Source organism: Cotesia typhae, unplaced genomic scaffold, assembly GCF_013202065.1.
Source record: "Cotesia typhae breed Kobodo isofemale line unplaced genomic scaffold, CoteBio_Ctyphae scaffold_13, whole genome shotgun sequence".
Taxonomy (NCBI): domain Eukaryota; kingdom Metazoa; phylum Arthropoda; class Insecta; order Hymenoptera; family Braconidae; genus Cotesia; species Cotesia typhae.
Window position 1 is genome coordinate 14,522,517 of NW_027423774.1, and position 17,671 is coordinate 14,540,187.

A 17,671-nucleotide genomic window follows, 5' to 3' on the forward strand; every position below is an offset into this window, starting at 1 on the left:
TCCGTTTCGTTTATTTGATAATATCAATTTTTTGACAAATTAGCACTCTTTAATTTTTTTTTATTTCTAATAGAATTAAAAAAAAAAATTTTTTTTAAATAATTTAATTCTTAAAAAATACTAAAGAATTTCAGAAAAATTAGCACTATTTAATTATTTTTTTAAATTACTAATAGAATTTTTCAACAATTTTTTTTCATAATTTAATTGCTGAAAAATACTAAAAAATTTTTGAAAAAATATATCTCTTTCATTTTTTTTTAGTTTTCTTTATTTTTTTTAATTTTTGATAAAGTTTTTGTAAAATATTTTTCGGTATAAGCATTTCCAAATAATTAGTAACCAGAAATATATTTAAAAAAAAATCTGGTAATTTTTTTGGCGCCTTCGCATGTGCGCATGGGTAAATGGAGCTCTTGCGCATGGTGGCACATTTGCGGTCAGATATGGGGCGAATTGACCATTTTCCTGTGCGCATGTGCGAAAACAGGTAAAATGACCATTTTCCTGTGCGCATGTGCGAAAAAGGGTAAAATAGCTAATTTCATGTGCCAGGTGCCGTGTGCCGGTGCCCTGTGCCTCGGGCAAATAGCCACAGTCATTGCAAATCTCCTCACATATACCACAAACATAAACTTGTGATATTTCCTAAAAATAAAAACAATAAATATTTTGAGTTTATTTTCTTACACAGAAAAATGAAAAAATATTTCTGTTATAATTATCCGTTTGATTTTATATAATATAATCCTTACATCTTCCAACGCTTCTATATCTAGGTAATCTTTGAATAGTGCCATTTTTATAACAGAAAGTCAACAACTTTAATCTAATGTTTAAATAAAAATTTTTTTTTTAAATAAACAATAACAAGATTCTTAACTTATTCAATATCGATTACTTTCGAGTTCGATTATATAGATTCTAAATTTCTGTTTAATCCTTTAAATAAAAAGCTAATTCGAGTTTAGCTTTTTACGATTTGACGCTACTAAGTTTTTTCCAGGTGGCAGCACGGCCTAAATTAACCACGTGACACAATTTGACGCTCATAACCAGCGTCAAGCGTCAGCATGAGGTTACACCTTTACTTGAAAATATCAAGTTGTTAGACTTTACTTAAAGTAAATATTTAAAAAATTCTGCAATTTTCCAATATTTTAATAGCTGTAACTAATCTTTTTGTAAGGATAATCATACTTTGTCAGGAAGTTTTGTAAAGCTCAAAGACTCTACTTTAAGGATATAAAATGGTTTTTTGTGAAAATTGCGTAAATCATCTGTAAATTGAATTTTAAACAAAAAAGAATTTATCCCATGTTAATTAAATGGGAAACAAAAATAAAAATAGCGATCTCTTAGAGTTGAGCTATAGGGCTCATGTTTGATAAGGATTTTTTACTTCCCGCCAAGAAAATTGAAAATTTTCAAAAATCGGGAAATCATTGGTTTTACCCCGTTTTTTGGAAATCGAGTTCTCATCAGATTTCGACGTTTTGAGATCCTAGGAAGCTTCCCTGAATGTTTTTTAAGAATAACTTTCAAACGGCACCATCAATCGATTCCAATAACTGATCAGCTCCCGATGAAAAAAGATTTTGTCTAATCATATATAATCATGCATAATTGTCTATATATGATCAGATCCAAAAATTGGCCAGGTCTAATTATATATAATCATGTATAACTATATATAATAATATATAATTATATATAATAATATTTAATTATCTATTTTTACTTCTAATTAATTATTTGGTTACTTTTATGAATGTAGTACTTGATATGGTCGTACGCGATTCTATATAACCAATTAAAATACAAAAAAAAAACTTTATATATAATTTTGCGGCTACAACACCAGCGGTCACCGATCCAACTACTATCCACGCTCAATGCTGTTTAACTATGGTGATATCCGTGCGCCTTGAAGTTCCCGTCTGTTGTGCTGCTATCTTATATGACAATGATTCTATGAAGTACATAACGTATCAAATCATTTTATCATAAATATAATATAAAAATTTATTTTATAATATATTATGATAGTCTTAAATTATTTATTTTACCGAATCTCATTATTACATTAGTTACATTATTACATTATTACATTAGATTTATTTGAAAAATAAAGTAAATAATGATTTGACTGTTAAGCCGTAGCAGAGCAGTAGCAGAGTAGACCTAAACATTCCATAGGAAATGTAATAAATTTTTTTTTTCAGAATGATTGAAACGTAATGGTAAACATCATTTTGCACTTTTTGTGAAGACCAAAAAAAAAATTTTTTTTTTATAAAGAAAAAATTTTGATAACATCTGACTACGCAAGTCTGATCAGATCTAATTGTATATAGACTCGTATATAATCAGATCTGATGATATATAGACTGATATATGATTATATATGGGGTTACAACAGCCAGGTATGATTATATTTAATAATATATAAACTCATATATAATTAGATCTGATCATATATAGACTTATATATGGGGTTATAACAGCCAGGTATGATTAGATCTAACTATATATAGACTTATATATAAATGGATCTGATCATATATAGACTTATGTATGACTATATATGGGGTTATAACAGCCAGGTATGATCATATCTAATTATATATAGACTCATATACAATCAGATTTGATCAGATCTAATTATATATGGACTTATATATAATCAGATCTGATCATATATGGGCTTATAACAGTCAGGTATGATCAGATCTAATTATGTATAGGGTCATATATAATTATATATAATTATATATGACATCATATATAATTATGCATGATTATATGTAACTTCATATATGATTATATATGATCATGTATGATCGTATATATAAGAACATATATAATCATATATAATTAGAAAAAACTTTTTTCATCGGGCTCTCAAAATCAAAAAACCGCGTCGATCAGTGCCAGTCCGATCAAAATCGGTTAGTTTGTTCGAAAGATATCGAGAACGCAAGAAAAGAGAAAAAATTGTTTCATAAGAATAATTTTTTAACTTCCCGCTGAAAAAATTTTCGAAAATCGGGAAGTTATTGGTTTTATCTCGTTTTGCATAAATTGAGTTTTCAACAAATCTCGACGTTTTAAGGCCCTAGGAAGCCATTTCGAGGGTTCCCGAGAAGCTGTCACTATGCCTGCATGTGTGTGTGTGTGTGTGTGTGTGTGTGTGTGTGTGTGTGTGTGTGTGTGTGTGTGTGTGTGTGTGTGTGTGTGTGTGTGTGTGTGTGTGTGTGTGTGTGTGTGTTAGTATGTGACCCTCTCATAACTTTTGAACAGCTTGACCGATCGAAATGCGGTTGGTGGCATTCGATTAGGTTACACCAAACTTAGATTTCCTGAATATTTGAACTGATTCGGACCGGTAAATTTCAAGAAATTAAAAAAAAACTGCAAAAAAAATTTTTTTGGAATAACTTTTAAACGGCTTTACCGATCGATTCCAAAAACTAATCAGCTCTCAACTTTCAAAAACGATGTCGACCACCGCCAATCGCGTCAAAATCGGTTTATTCGTTCGGGAAACATCGGGAGAAATTGAATTTTTAACAAAAAACTCTAAAATTTTACATCTGGTCAATTTATGTTAACAGATTATTTATAGTGCTTAAAAACTGCATCGATTGCTGCAAACCGCGTGAAAATCGGTTTACTAAATGAAAAGTTAGAGCAGTTTGAAAATGAAAAAAATCGTTTTTTATCAAACTTTTATTAGACTTTTGGGCTCGAATAGCTCAAAAGTATCGAACAGCTTATTTTTTAGCTTGGAGAGTTCAAAATATGACAACAAATTTTGGACTCGAAGCGCTCAAAAACAACGCAAAAGCGGCAAAATTGCAAGCGCGTAATAACTGAACTTAGCGGGAAGTTGCAGAGATGGCCTTTAGGGTCAACCGTTTTCCAAATTTTTTTCTGTTATTATTATGGGAAATCGAATAGTGTGAGGCGGACAACCTTAATGTTAATATCAACGGCTCAGATTTTCAGAAACCTATTTTGGCATCTAAACGAAAATTTTAAATCTGGTTCCTAGAAAAAAAAAATTTTTTTTTTTGAAACGCCCTTATAAGTAGACGTATTTATACTACATATAAATGATTTTTACATACTAATATGTAATATTTTCTATTAAATTTACGCATATTTATATGTATTATAATGCATTAATATTATTATTTTGGAAATTAGATTAAACTTATTACTTTTCTGTTAATCTATAATAAAGTTTTCTCCTAAAACTATGAAATATAGTTTAATTGTTAATGTAAAAGATAAATATCATTTCATAATATAATTTTATAGAATTTTATTCTTTTAACATTAATTAATAATTATTTATTAGTTGGATACGAGATATGAATTGTTAGTTCAATTTTTTTATATTTCTTCACAATTTCATATTAAAGCAAGTTTAACAAAAATATGTTATTTAACAATCTTATTTTTAGTTACATATTGGTACGTTGTTATGCAACCGTTGAAACAAGGAATCTTAGAATTTTTTTACCGGTGTCTTTTACGACGTTTTCTCAGAATCTGAAATACATACCTAACGTTTCTCGGAACTCAACTACAATGTACGTTTGTACTAGATAATAAATTATATTTATCTGAAAGAAAATATACTCTATATAATTAAAATTTTACAACATAGAACTTAAACTTTTTAATTGGGACAGTTTTCACTATGTAAATTATAAATTAATAAGATATTTAAAATGATCTCAATTACATTTAAATTCGCGCGTCGCTGGCTGGTAGTGTCACCTGCTGGATGCATATAGAGGCACCACAATAGCTACTAAATTGGTAGTAAATTAAGTAAATTAATTACTTACTGAACTCTAAGAGGTCGCTATTTTTATTTTAGTTTCCCATTTAATTAACATGGGATAAATTCTTTTTTATTTAAAATTGAATTTACACATGATTTACGCTATTTTCACAAAAAACCATTTTATATCCCTAAAGTAGAGTCTTTGAGCTTTACAAAACTTTCAGACAAAGTATGATTATCCCAACAAAAAGATTAGTTACAGCCATTTAAAAATTACTAAATTTCGAAAGTTAAAAAAATAGTTTGCAATTGGATCATTCCATGTCATATTGACAAATAGTTGGAATCGACCTCTTTCGATTTGGACAAATTTTGGTCAGAAGTTTTCTTTCATCAAATAACGAAGATCTACCAAAGGAAAAAAAATATTTTTTTTTTTTAAAAGATATTCAAATTCAAAATTTCGCAATTTTTCCAGTTTTTCAACTCTATTTTGTAATATCTCGAACGTCATTGTAGATACAAAAATATCCTTTTGTTTGTTTGAAAGGGGGCACTTTTTGTCAATTTTTTAATTTTTGAAAATCGTTAAAAATGACGATCGAAGTGAAAATTTTGGCTCAATTTTTTTTGTATAATACCTGATACTGATCTTATAATATTCTGAAATCTTTAGAAGGGTGTTTTTTTCCAAAAAAATGAATTTTTGAATTTCAATAAAAAGTTTTTTTTCCTTTTTTGCATTTTTTAAATAAAATAAAGGTATGCAGATACATAATATTGTAATATTGAGGGTTAAAAAATTAAATGTGGAACAGAAATATTAAATAACAAATGAATTTCAACTTTTTTTTTTTTTTAATTTTTTTGACATAATCTTAAAGTCATTTTTAACGTACGTAATGATTCGTTAGTTGTCTTCATTTTACTTTCTTTCAAGTTGTTGATACCACTTATCGTCATATCAACATGAAAATAATTTAAAATTTGAGATTGAGAAACATTAATGCGCAGAAATTCGTATGTAAACAAGTATTCGAAAGAACGAAAAATAATTGATATTCTCACCTCATTATTTCGGGTGTTTGTTGAAAATTTATATCTGTTTGAGTTATTTGAAGTTAAGAACTGTAATTGAAGTAAAGAAACGGACAAAATGTCATGCATTAAAAAAATAATATGCGTTGTATTCTCCAAAAAAAAAAATATTTAAATCCGTTGACCTTCTGGAGGCCATTCCTGTAATTTCCTGTTTCTCTTAAGATTCTATCGAATTCAATATCTGTAGGAACTGCATTTGAAGAATATAGATTGTTTGACAATTATCACTTCCGCACTCTTATGTGGGGGAGAAACTTCGTAAGATCCTATTCGAGATTATTTCTATCTTATAAAGAAAAGGTTCCAACAAAACTTCAAGTCCAGTAGAAACTATCGTTTGCAAATGAGAGGTTTTCATTGTTAATGCCCCCGCAATCCCTCATGGGGTTAGAATTCGAGAAAATCCATTCTTAGCTGAACTTGACATCAAACAAAAAGATTCCTACCAAGTTTAGAGTCTGCAAAAGTTACAGTTTGAAAATTAAAATTTTAGATTTCAACCCCCACCTCCGCAATCCCTATCGGAAGTAGAATTTATTGAAATTGATATCGAGATGATCTCTACGTGACAAATTAAAGATCCCTACAAAGTTTGCAGCTTCTTAAAGTTATCTTAATATTAAAATAGAGATGAAATGTATGTGAAACCAATTTATTCGTGATATGATTGGTTGAAAATAACTATTCTCATTATGATTGGTTGAAAGTGAATATAATATACATAAACGACACATAAATATATCAAACAAATATGAGGCGCGCGCAAATTTAAATTCTAGTCCTTATATAAAATTGAGATGAAATGTATGTGGCATCAAACTATTCGTAACGTGATTGGTCGAATATATCATGAGCATGAAAATATATGTAAACGCTATAGTAAGGCGCGCGCTTGCGCGCGCAAATTTGAATTCTAGTATTTTTAAAATTAAGAGTTTTTATTATTAACACCCACCCCCGTGATTTGTATTGGAGGTGATTCGGTGTAAAATCCGTTCTTAGATCATTTTTGTATCACATGTAAACGACACCTATTAAATTTGGAGTCTATAGGAGCTATAGCTTGGAAATTGAAAATTTTCATTGTTAATACCTACCTCCGCAACCCTCTGTGGGGTGAGAAATCGTAAAATTCGTTTGTATATAATTTCTATATTTCTTACAGAAAATTCCTACCCAATTTGGAGTCGATAGGAGCTATAGTTTAAAAACGGAAATTTTTCATTGTTAACGCCTCCGCAACCCTCCTTGTGGGTGGAATTTCATAAAATCCGTACTTAGCTGACCTCTATTCGGCGAAAGGAATATTCCTGTCAAATTTAACGTCTCTAGGTCTCATAGTTCCAGAGATTCCGTGATGAGTGACTGTATCTATAGAAAGTCTCCTATATGTGTGTAGATTTTAAATTTTTGAACTACAATTAATTTTGAATGAATTAACAGATTTTCACGTGGTTGGCAGTATTCGATGCAGTTTTTCAAATCCTATGATTTACCTTTAAAAACAATTATATCAGACCAAAAATTTAGGAATAATTCGAAAGAATCACTTTTCTTCGTTTTTTTTTTTTTTTTCGTCAACGATAACTCACAAACAATTATACCGATTTTGACCGCGTCGGCGGCGATCGACCTAGTTTTTCAAGGTTAAGAACTGGTTAACTTTTGGAATCGATCGGTAAAGCCGTTCAAAAATTAGAGGTCATCCATAAATTACGTCACGCCTTAAAGGGGGGAACGGTATCACCAGAATGTGACAAGGGGCAGAGGAGGTCAAAGATTTTGTCACGTCATATATTAAAATTTAAAAGACTCAAACGCAAAACTTCTATGTGAACATGAAACTAAATATTTATGAACTCGATCTACATTATCAATAATTTAGCACTCTCGTTATGAGATTATCTTTCACGCAATAACATCTAACTTCTAAAGCGGCGTTGTAATGCAAGTGAAATACTAAAATTTTCAAGAGTTCTGAATAGTAAAGGTCTGAATAGAAAGGGTCTGACCACCTGATTCACTAGTAATAACTAATATGGAGGAGTGAGTCCAAAGTCCATGGACACAAGATGATTAAGTTTTGCATCTTTAATTAACATGATTAGTCGTTTATTGTTCTTAATTAGTCGTTTGTTTTCTTTGTTATCTAAAATATTTGACTCTATGTAGATTTTATGAAAGATTAATTAACAAGTATAAGAAAAAAAATGAAAATAACTGTTTCTTTTTGATTATTTTTAGATACATGCATAAAATTGGAAACTATGTAACGTCACATTGAGGGGGAGGAAGTTCTGAAAATGTGACAACCTGTGACAAGAACGGGAGGAGGGGTTGAAAAGTCCTGAAATTCGTGTGACGTAATTTATGGATAGTCCCTTTTCACCGTTAATCGACTCATTTGAGTACTTTGGATAGTCTCTTACATTAGTGGAAATAAAAAAAAAATTTTGTACAATATACAATTAAATAGGTTGTTTTGGAAAATAAACAAAATTATATTTTTGCTAATAATAGTTTTTCGAAACGAGGATTTACCAACAAATAAACTTTAGCTTTTTTTAAGCCCAAATTTTTTTTTGTGGATACCAAAAAACTCAATTCAATAGTTTCAAGGATAAAAAATTTTCAATTATTGTTTTCTTTGTTCGTGTATAGTTTCTAAACAAATTTGAAGCCTCCTTAGCTCTTTGTCATTAGTATTTTCAACTAACAGATTAGATTTCAAAATCTTTCAAAATGGGATCTTTTCTGTGGACTACTTAGAATACAGCCCAGTTGCTAAGTTAGATGGTAAATTTGAAATCCAAATTCGTTACAGGTTTTACAAGTGGTCATTATCTCAATTTTCATTAGGTGAATAACGGATATTCGCTACATTAAACGAGTTAAAACAATGATAGTGTTGATATTCACTAATCTCCTTTAATGTTTCTCATTTGTTTTATGATTTTATTATGAAAAAATATAAGATAATTGATTTTAATATTTAATAATTACAACTGGAGTAAACAATTAATTATTTTACAGTCAAATTTATGTACATTTAATAAACTATTTTTACAGAAATTCTTTCAACTACTAGCATTATTATATGATTGACGACCAGCCAATTCTAGTAAATAACGATCAGGATGATCCAACCAATCATTTGGGCTTAACTTTACAACTCTTTGTTTTTCAACTTCTTGTAATTGCCATTTTTTAACTTCTAATTGTCGTTCTCTGAAACGGAATACAAACAGAAAACCGATTTTATATAAAACGTAAATTAAATTAACCAAAATATCGTGGTAAAAGGTTAATAATATGATTTAAATGCAAAATAATTAATAATATAATTCAAAATTACCTTGATTTTCGATCGCCACAACCCCACACTTCGATACTCGTAATACGATGAGGAGCACCTTCAAAATTGATTGAGTGAAATGATTGATCGATGTTAATAATAGGATTTCGTGGATCATCTCCTGCTCTTAACCCATAAGGATATCCTCGTATACCAGTGTTTAAGTACAAAATTTTCGATTTCTTCTGAAATATCTTATAAGTAGGATATAATTCTAGAATAACGGAGTCCGCATCACCCCAGTAAAGATGAGACTCTCGCCACTCAACAGCATTACATATGCAATAAGTAGCATGCCCATTACTGCCGTTATCTCCTTTAATAATAACTATCGTTGGGCCGCGATACCCCAACACGTGGTGAAGGAAACGATTAGCTCCTGTCCCATGTTCATCGCTACTGTAAAGTAAAGTCCAATGGCTTGGACAAGGACTCCTTGATATCGGAAGCGTTTTTGCCATATTATTTTCTGGTGATGAATCTTCAGTCTAAAGAAAAAAAATTTTTTAAAAACAATAAAACACTCCTTCTAGCGTTCACGCTATAATCTAGTCGAGAAGTTGATTTCCTGCGAAAAATAGTTCCAAGTCTCCTAAAAATATGGTTGATGGGTAAGTAAGATCGGTAAAAGAGATCCGGAATGGCGTCTAGAAAAATGAGTTTTTTTTTTTTATTTTTTGATGAAAAGAAAATTACAATTGTTGTTAATAAGAAACCGTTAAAAAAATTAGCCGTAACGCTTTTTGGAAAAATCCCCAACAGTATAAGTGATAGCTCAAATATTAAAAAAGATTCTGAAAGAGCAAAAAATTTTAGTAAAAAAGTTCTCGACTCCAGAAATTTTAGTTCCAATGTTTATAATTTTAATTAAGCGTTGAAAATCGGCTTTTGCGCGGCAGTTTTGGCATGCGCGCACTGCCACTCTAGTGAGCGTAGTTTTTAAATAATTTTTTTATGCAATCAAATATTAATTAAAAAATTTGAAAAATTCTGGTGTCATCTAGACACTCCAAAGAATATGATTCCGCGGTAATAAAAGTTGTATCACCATTTTTCAAAAAGTTATTCAATTGTTAATTAACATTTTTTTACAGTTTTGTATTATCATAAAAGGCGGTACAAAAGTTTGAATAATTAATCTATATTTTTTTGTTTCTTGAAGCCCTTTTTATCAACATACTCAACAAGATGACGTTATAAAATTTTTTAAAATATTATTATTCTTTTAGTTATTAATTTTTGAAGTAACAAAAAAATTTTTAATTTAAATAATGTATGTTAAATAATTTTTTTGTTTTTTAATTTTAAGCTATCACTGATTTCATATTCTTATTCGGCATTATGTGATTACGTTTCAAATTTTTTATGCCATTTGTTTATAAAAAATTTATAAACAAATGGAGTAGTTAAATATTTTTGAAATTTTTTTTGTCATTATATTGTTAGCGTAGTAAAATAATGATTTAAAAAAAAATTTTTTTTCTTAAAAATAATATCTTATTGTTTATAATCATTTTTCCATTTTTTGATTATTTAAATAAATTATTAAGGAATCGTTTTTTTTAAATCATAAATTTATACATTTATTTGTTTAACAATTTGTTATAAACAATTTTTTTTTTAATTTTTTTTTAGAAGAAAAAATAATTACAAAAACAGTAACCTGCAACAATATGGCAAAAAAAAATTTTTTCTATTTGTTAAAAAACATCTGGATTTTGGACCACGGCAAAGTCCAAGCACTAATTCGATTTGTCAACAAACAAATTGCTGTAACTTTGCAACTATTACAGATACAGTTTTCGACCTCTAAGTCATTTTTGTACAGTAAGAGTTAACCTTTCTTATAAATTTTAAATCTAATGTTTATCTGTTATAGTTCTCTAACTTTATGGATTTATTTATAAAAATTTTCATTTTCTATTTCTTACATTGCTTATATCTCATACATCAACAAATAATGTTACGACTAATATACTGCAGAACTTTTTTGTTACCTGATTATTAAACTATACAAATATATTTTTTTTTATTTTTTTAACCTCATTTGTTTATGAGATTTTTGGATTTATTTAAATTATCTTATAATTTCACTCTCATTCGAAAGATTTTCTGAGTACATCGTGATTAAAACTACAAATTTTTACTGTTGATTATATTGTTAGAGTCAATCTCACAATTTTATCCATTATTATTCATGACAAAGAAACCGTGCACTGATAGAAAATTTATGTTGACTCAAGAGATATTTTCTTGATCTAAGAATTTATTTTGGAAGACAAATGATTATTTTGCTTTAAGAATTTCTTGTCTTGATTTAGATTTTCTTGGCTTAAGAGCTATATTATCTTCAATCGATACATTTAGTTTTTCAACCAAAATAACATTATCGTTTAAAAAACTTAAAATAATTCATCGAAGTATATTTCAAAAACTAAATAATCTTTAATTGTTATACCGAAAAAAAATTATTTCTTGGAAATAAGTAAATTAATGATTAAAAAAAAAAAGCCATTCTTAACACAAGTCGGTAACATCTTGAATCAATGTCATCGCCTATCTTCAACCAAGAGACAAAAATTCTTGAAAGAAATATATCTATATCTAGTTTCAAGAGTTCAAATTTTGAAGAAAAAAAGTTTCTTGAATCAAGATTGTTTTTCTATAAGAGTACCATAAGATCAGGATACAGAGGGAATTGCACCGGCAAGGGAATTTGTCATCAAACCTGGATACCTTCAAATCGTGCAAGGTATTTATGATACAAACAGTGGTGATAGTGAAGATAATAATGACAATAATAGGAATAATGACCGGTCGACTCCCCGGTCGTATATTACCCCGGAATCATATTCTTTAAAGTGTTTAGATGACACCAGAATTTTTTCAAATTTTTTAATTATTTGATTGCATAAAAAAAATTATTTAAAAACTACGTTCACTACAGTGGCAGTGCGCGCATGCCAAAACTGCCGCGCAAAAGCCGATTTTCAACGCTTAATGAAAATTATAAACATTGTATCTAAAATTTCTGGAGTCGCGAACTTTTTATCTAAAATTTTTTTGCTCTTTCAGAATCTTTTTTAATATTTGAGCTATCACTTATATTTTTTGAGATTTTTCCAAAAAATGACACGGCTAATTTTTTTAACGGTTTTTTTTTAACAACAGTTGTAATTTTCTTTTCCTCAAAAAATAAAAAAAAAACTCTTTTTTCTAGACGCCATTCCGGATCATTTAAGCCATCAACCATATTTTAGGAGACTTGGAACTATTTTTCGCAGGCAATCAACCTCTCGATTAGACTACTAGTCTAGTGCAAAAAGACATTTAACAAATTCTATTACTTGAATATTAATTTCTCAATATTCACTATCATGCAACAATTTGGAAAGATAATATTTATACCTGTATATAAGAAAGTATTTATACCTGAATATATGTGAGTGGTAAGGAGATGGATAATAGCCAAACATGGCTCAATGGTAGTAAGTTTTCAGGCTTATCAAAAAATACGGCTTTTTCTAAAACTGGTGTTACTGATTCCACCCGTAGCTGTAATTCTCCAGTTGACAAAAGTTTCTTACTATAGCGATAGGCAATAGTAAATACATGGACAATCGCTTTATGTACTCCAGAAACTACTCTCGGACAGTGCTGTGACAGCCAATTACTTACATAACATATCGAAAGATTTTTTTTTCCGTGAAACTAAAAACATAATAATAATTTTTAAAAAGTTATATTTCAAAACAAGTATGTATAAGTATTTCCCATAATAAATGATGATACAATCCATATTACAAAAATCGTATAATAATTTTAAAAAAATTATTTTATTTACTATATTATTTTATTCTACTGAAAAAAACACAATAGCTTGACATAGAAATTAAAAAATCATCGATATTAGTCTAAATAATTTCAATAATCGATAGGAACTAGAAATTAAAATATACTTTACCGATGCCATTATTCGAATCGAAATTATTTAAATAGATAAATACAATTGAAAAATAAACGTTTCGATTTTAAAAGGTAATGGTAAATGAATGGTTAATAATCATGAAAAATAACAAAAAATACTATTTTAGTTGTTTTTTTTTTTTTTTATATATAAATTTTTGTTTTATTTGTTTAATAATGTTTAGATAGAAAGTGGAAGCTCTTCTCTGTGATTTAGATGCAAATTTTAAGAAGATAAGCTTTGAGTTATGTTTTTTATGGTCTATTTTAAAATAATTTTTACTCCTATAATCACAGTTTAAAGTTTAAACTTAACTTCATGAAAATTCAAAATGTCAACTTTTATTTAAGAAGTCTATTTTCATTTCGTATATAGAATGGTCTTTTATTAAACATTATTTTATTAGATATAGTTTCAAATGAGTTGTATATTTTAAATGAAATAATATAATAATAATGATCATTCTAAGTCACACTGATAGAAGGATTTATTAACTATTAATAATGTAATAATTTGAAGACAATTATATAATTTATTCAATTTTAATTAATATTTTTCAACATTCAATAAATATTTATTTGCAGAAAAAGTATATTTATTAATAGTTAATAAGTATTTATTAAGAGTTAACAAACATTCATTAACAGTTAATAAATATTTTGTTGAGTAAATTTGTTCCGCTTGCAATGTCATATAACATGGAGATATGGAGATTGCTTATAAAAAAAAAAAAATCATTTTTATAAATTATTTGCATTAATCATGTTACATTATAATAAAGTTTATTGTAAAATACAAAATTCTATCACAGCTTATAGTTAAGTTTTATGTTTTCAAATATTGAAAGCGTTAATTTATTTAGTGAATTAAATTATTATCATGTATTCCAGCTACAGGATTATAAAAAATATCAAAAGAAAATTGCTATTTTTGCTCTTTATTCTAAATCAATGTTTGTTAACAGTTAACAAACATTCATTAACCATTAATAAATATTTGTTAACTGTTAACAAATATTTATTAACATTCAACAAATAATTTCCTAACTATTAATCAATACTTATTAAATCTGCTAAATATGCTAAATAATCATTTGTTAACAGTTAACAAAACTTATTAAATATAAACAAATTTTTCTATCAGTGCACAAAAAGTTTAGAATTTTTTCTGATCGGTTTCAATCTTAATTATTTTTTTTAATTCAAATGGAAAGACCACTTGAAATTTTTTTTATCTTCCGAAAATTTCATATTCTTTTCAACTGTTCATTAAAAGATTACTTATTTTCATTATAAAGAAAAAAAAATTTTTTTTTGAAGACCATGAGATTTTTTCTCGTGGCGAGAGTATTAAAGGTTGTTAAAAATCGAGCCGTTTTGGCTCTCTACGGCGTAACTCGGCTCTTTTCGGTAAGCGCTCCGCCGACATATTTGTTTATATCATATGTTATTTAAATATGAGATTGTTTCTCATGACGAGAGTAAAGAAGGTGGGCCGAATAATGTGGTTATTTAAGAGTTAAGTATTCGTTTTTAATACATTTTTAATCCTTTTCTCGTATTTTATAACTATCAAAGAATTTTATTTATATTTTGACTAAGCCATAAGCTTTTTAAAAAAACTTCTAGCGCATTTAATCGCCTATCATATCAACTACTTCTTTATTTTCAAAACCCTATGGTTTGGTCAAAAATAGTCCAAAGGCATAAAAAATTGTTAAAATAAAATTTCAGTAGTGATTTAAAAGTATAATTATTAGTAATGACAACGACTTAATTTATAGGTTCACTTAACCTAATACTTATAGTAGTAATACTTAAAGTAATATTTTAACCTGGTGTTTACTTACGCAAGAGGTAATAACAGTATTAATTGTTTCGAGTATGTATGGACAAGTATTTGGTTCACTTTCCGTTGCTGATTGATAAGAAATCATCAATAATTCTTTCAACGTCTCTGGAGTCATATTACTATTTTCGTATGAGTGACAGTAAATTTTAACATAAGTATCTAAAATGATTTGATCATTCATCAAAGATAATAACTTCTCAACTTCTTGTTTAAATGTTGATGTTCCTAAGTATTTGGAAGAAACTTTTTGTGATGAAGCAAGGAGATATTTAAATAACCTCGAACCTAATTGAGGATAGTGAGGGAACAAATATTTGATAAATACATTTTCTGAAATACCATGATGAACACTCTCTTCATATTCACTATGTTCAGCCAAAATCTGTAAATATAATAGTAAAAAAGTTTTCACCATGTTAGATAATAACATTGTATTATTAAAATCATACTTTGCTCAATTTGTCAATAGGAAGAAAATGTGTCGTAAAATTTTGTTCAATTTCATTACTAGAAGTACTACGAGAAATTGATTTAGATACTTTGTAGTTAGTGGTTGAAGCTGAATGAATATGTTTTTGTTCCAATTTATCATTATGTCGAGTTGAATGATTACCCATTTTTTAATTAAATAATTATACTCATGCACATTAATTGAAATTCTAAATATTAATTATCTTGTTTTCAAAAGTCACATATACAAATAATATTGATAATGCATTAAACGTCATCTAAAATGATAAATAGAATAAATATAAATATCATTATGTAAAAGCAATACAAACGTGGGTTAAGGCAACTGAGAACTAAATAAAATCATTTGCATTGATATCAAAACACTTGTGAACATTATATTTATTTCAGGAACGTTAGTAAGAGTTAAGGGGCTCTAGTTAAGTATTAGGTTGAACTTCACTTAACTTAACTACCAACAATGCCAAGCAGTGTTATGTCGCAATAACTATAATGCTTTGGGTTGCATCTGACAGGTGACACTACCGGTCAGATGAACCAGAATTTGAATAGGTTAATTAGTTGCATTTATAATTCAAATTTATATTTATATTTTAAATAGATTTAGAATTTCTAGTGGATTTAATATTTGATTTAATTGTTGAGTTTGGTCGTCGAGTGCACACGTGTCTTCGAAAGAGAAACTTTAATGTCAAAAAAATAATACAAAGGAATATTGTATTAGATTCTGAAAAACCATAAAATCTTTGAGTAAATACAGAACATGTCCTTACCACATGACAACTTCAAGTCCTTAAAAGAAAAGCCATAAAAGACACGTGTGGAAACTCAACGATCTCTTGTTCTCTAAAAAAACAAGGCACTACAACCGAATTTAACCACAAATAATAAAATAATAATTTATTTATTCACTTTATTTTAAATAACTAAATAACATAGATAAACGAGTATTTAGATGCTACAACATGTGTATATATGTACATATGTATGGATTTAATGTCACAATGGTTTTAGACAAATTTAATTACGTATTGGAATAATTGATTAGTAAATGGTATTAAATTGAATTTAGAAATGATTAGCAAATATTAAAGTAAATTCCGCATCTGATATAATTTATTGAACAGATAATACTTTGAACTCCTTTTAAAACTATAATACGTTAATTGATTCTAATGAATATATGATAATTAAATAATAAATAATAGATGAGGATAATCATTGTTAACAACGATCTGATATTATGTTATTATTACTGTCAGTACCTCGACCAGGTTTTCTGCGGTTTCTCTAGGTCGTTGTGCTGAATTAAAAGCCAGGTAAATACAGGTACATGAATATGAAAGCCAGCCGCAGCCGCAAATAATAAATGTTAAATAGAAATAAGTTTATATAAATACATGTAAGATAGTATATTACGCACTATGTATAAAGGTAGTTCTAGCAATAGTATAAGTGTATACGTGTAACCATAGTGGGGGAACGTGAAGCTGAGCAGTCAGAGTTGAGACTTTGTGACTTCACTTCTTCCCAAGAGCTGTAACTATTCACTCCATCTCTCCGATTTCTAAATAAACATCAACATAAAGTTCAATTGAAGTCTTATCATTTAAACTCATACCTTGCCACTCAATCTCAATCAGTCAATTTTAAATATATTTCAAATTAAATTATAAAATAAAATTCCGCGTGACAATAAACAACCCACTTGTCCACGAGGTGTCATAATCAGCGAATCTAGTAACCTCGCAGAACATAACAGCAGTAGTAGTAGTAGTGTTATGCCTGTTATGTCCTGCGAGGTTACTAGATTTGCTGATGATGACACCTCTTGGATAAGTGGGTTGTTTATTGTCACGCGGAATTTTATTTTATAATTTAATTTGAAATATATTTAAAATTGACTGATTGAGATTGAGTGGCAAGGTATGAGTTTAAATGATAAGACTTCAATTGAACTTTATGTTGATGTTTATTTAGAAATCGGAGAGATGGAGTGAATAGTTACAGCTCTTGGGAAGAAGTGAAGTCACAAAGTCTCAACTCTGACTGCTCAGCTTCACGTTCCCCACTATGGTTACACGTATACACTTATACTATTGCTAGAACTACCTTTATACATAGT

The 17,671-nt window shown here is 28.3% G+C and overlaps 1 protein-coding gene across 1 annotated transcript; it reads right to left on the reverse strand.

Moving 5' to 3' along the window:
- Positions 1–8,829: 8,829 nt before the first annotated feature.
- LOC141534712 (uncharacterized) lies at positions 8,830–15,976 on the reverse strand. The gene is made up of 5 exons (XM_074254242.1): positions 15,525–15,976; positions 15,074–15,457; positions 12,690–12,968; positions 9,258–9,745; positions 8,830–9,130 (listed from the first exon to the last, which is right to left on the reverse strand). Exons 1-5 carry the CDS (start codon positions 15,690–15,692, stop codon positions 8,980–8,982), a joined length of 1,470 nt encoding a protein of 489 aa, XP_074110343.1. The 5' UTR covers positions 15,693–15,976; the 3' UTR covers positions 8,830–8,979.
- Positions 15,977–17,671: the final 1,695 nt, after the last annotated feature.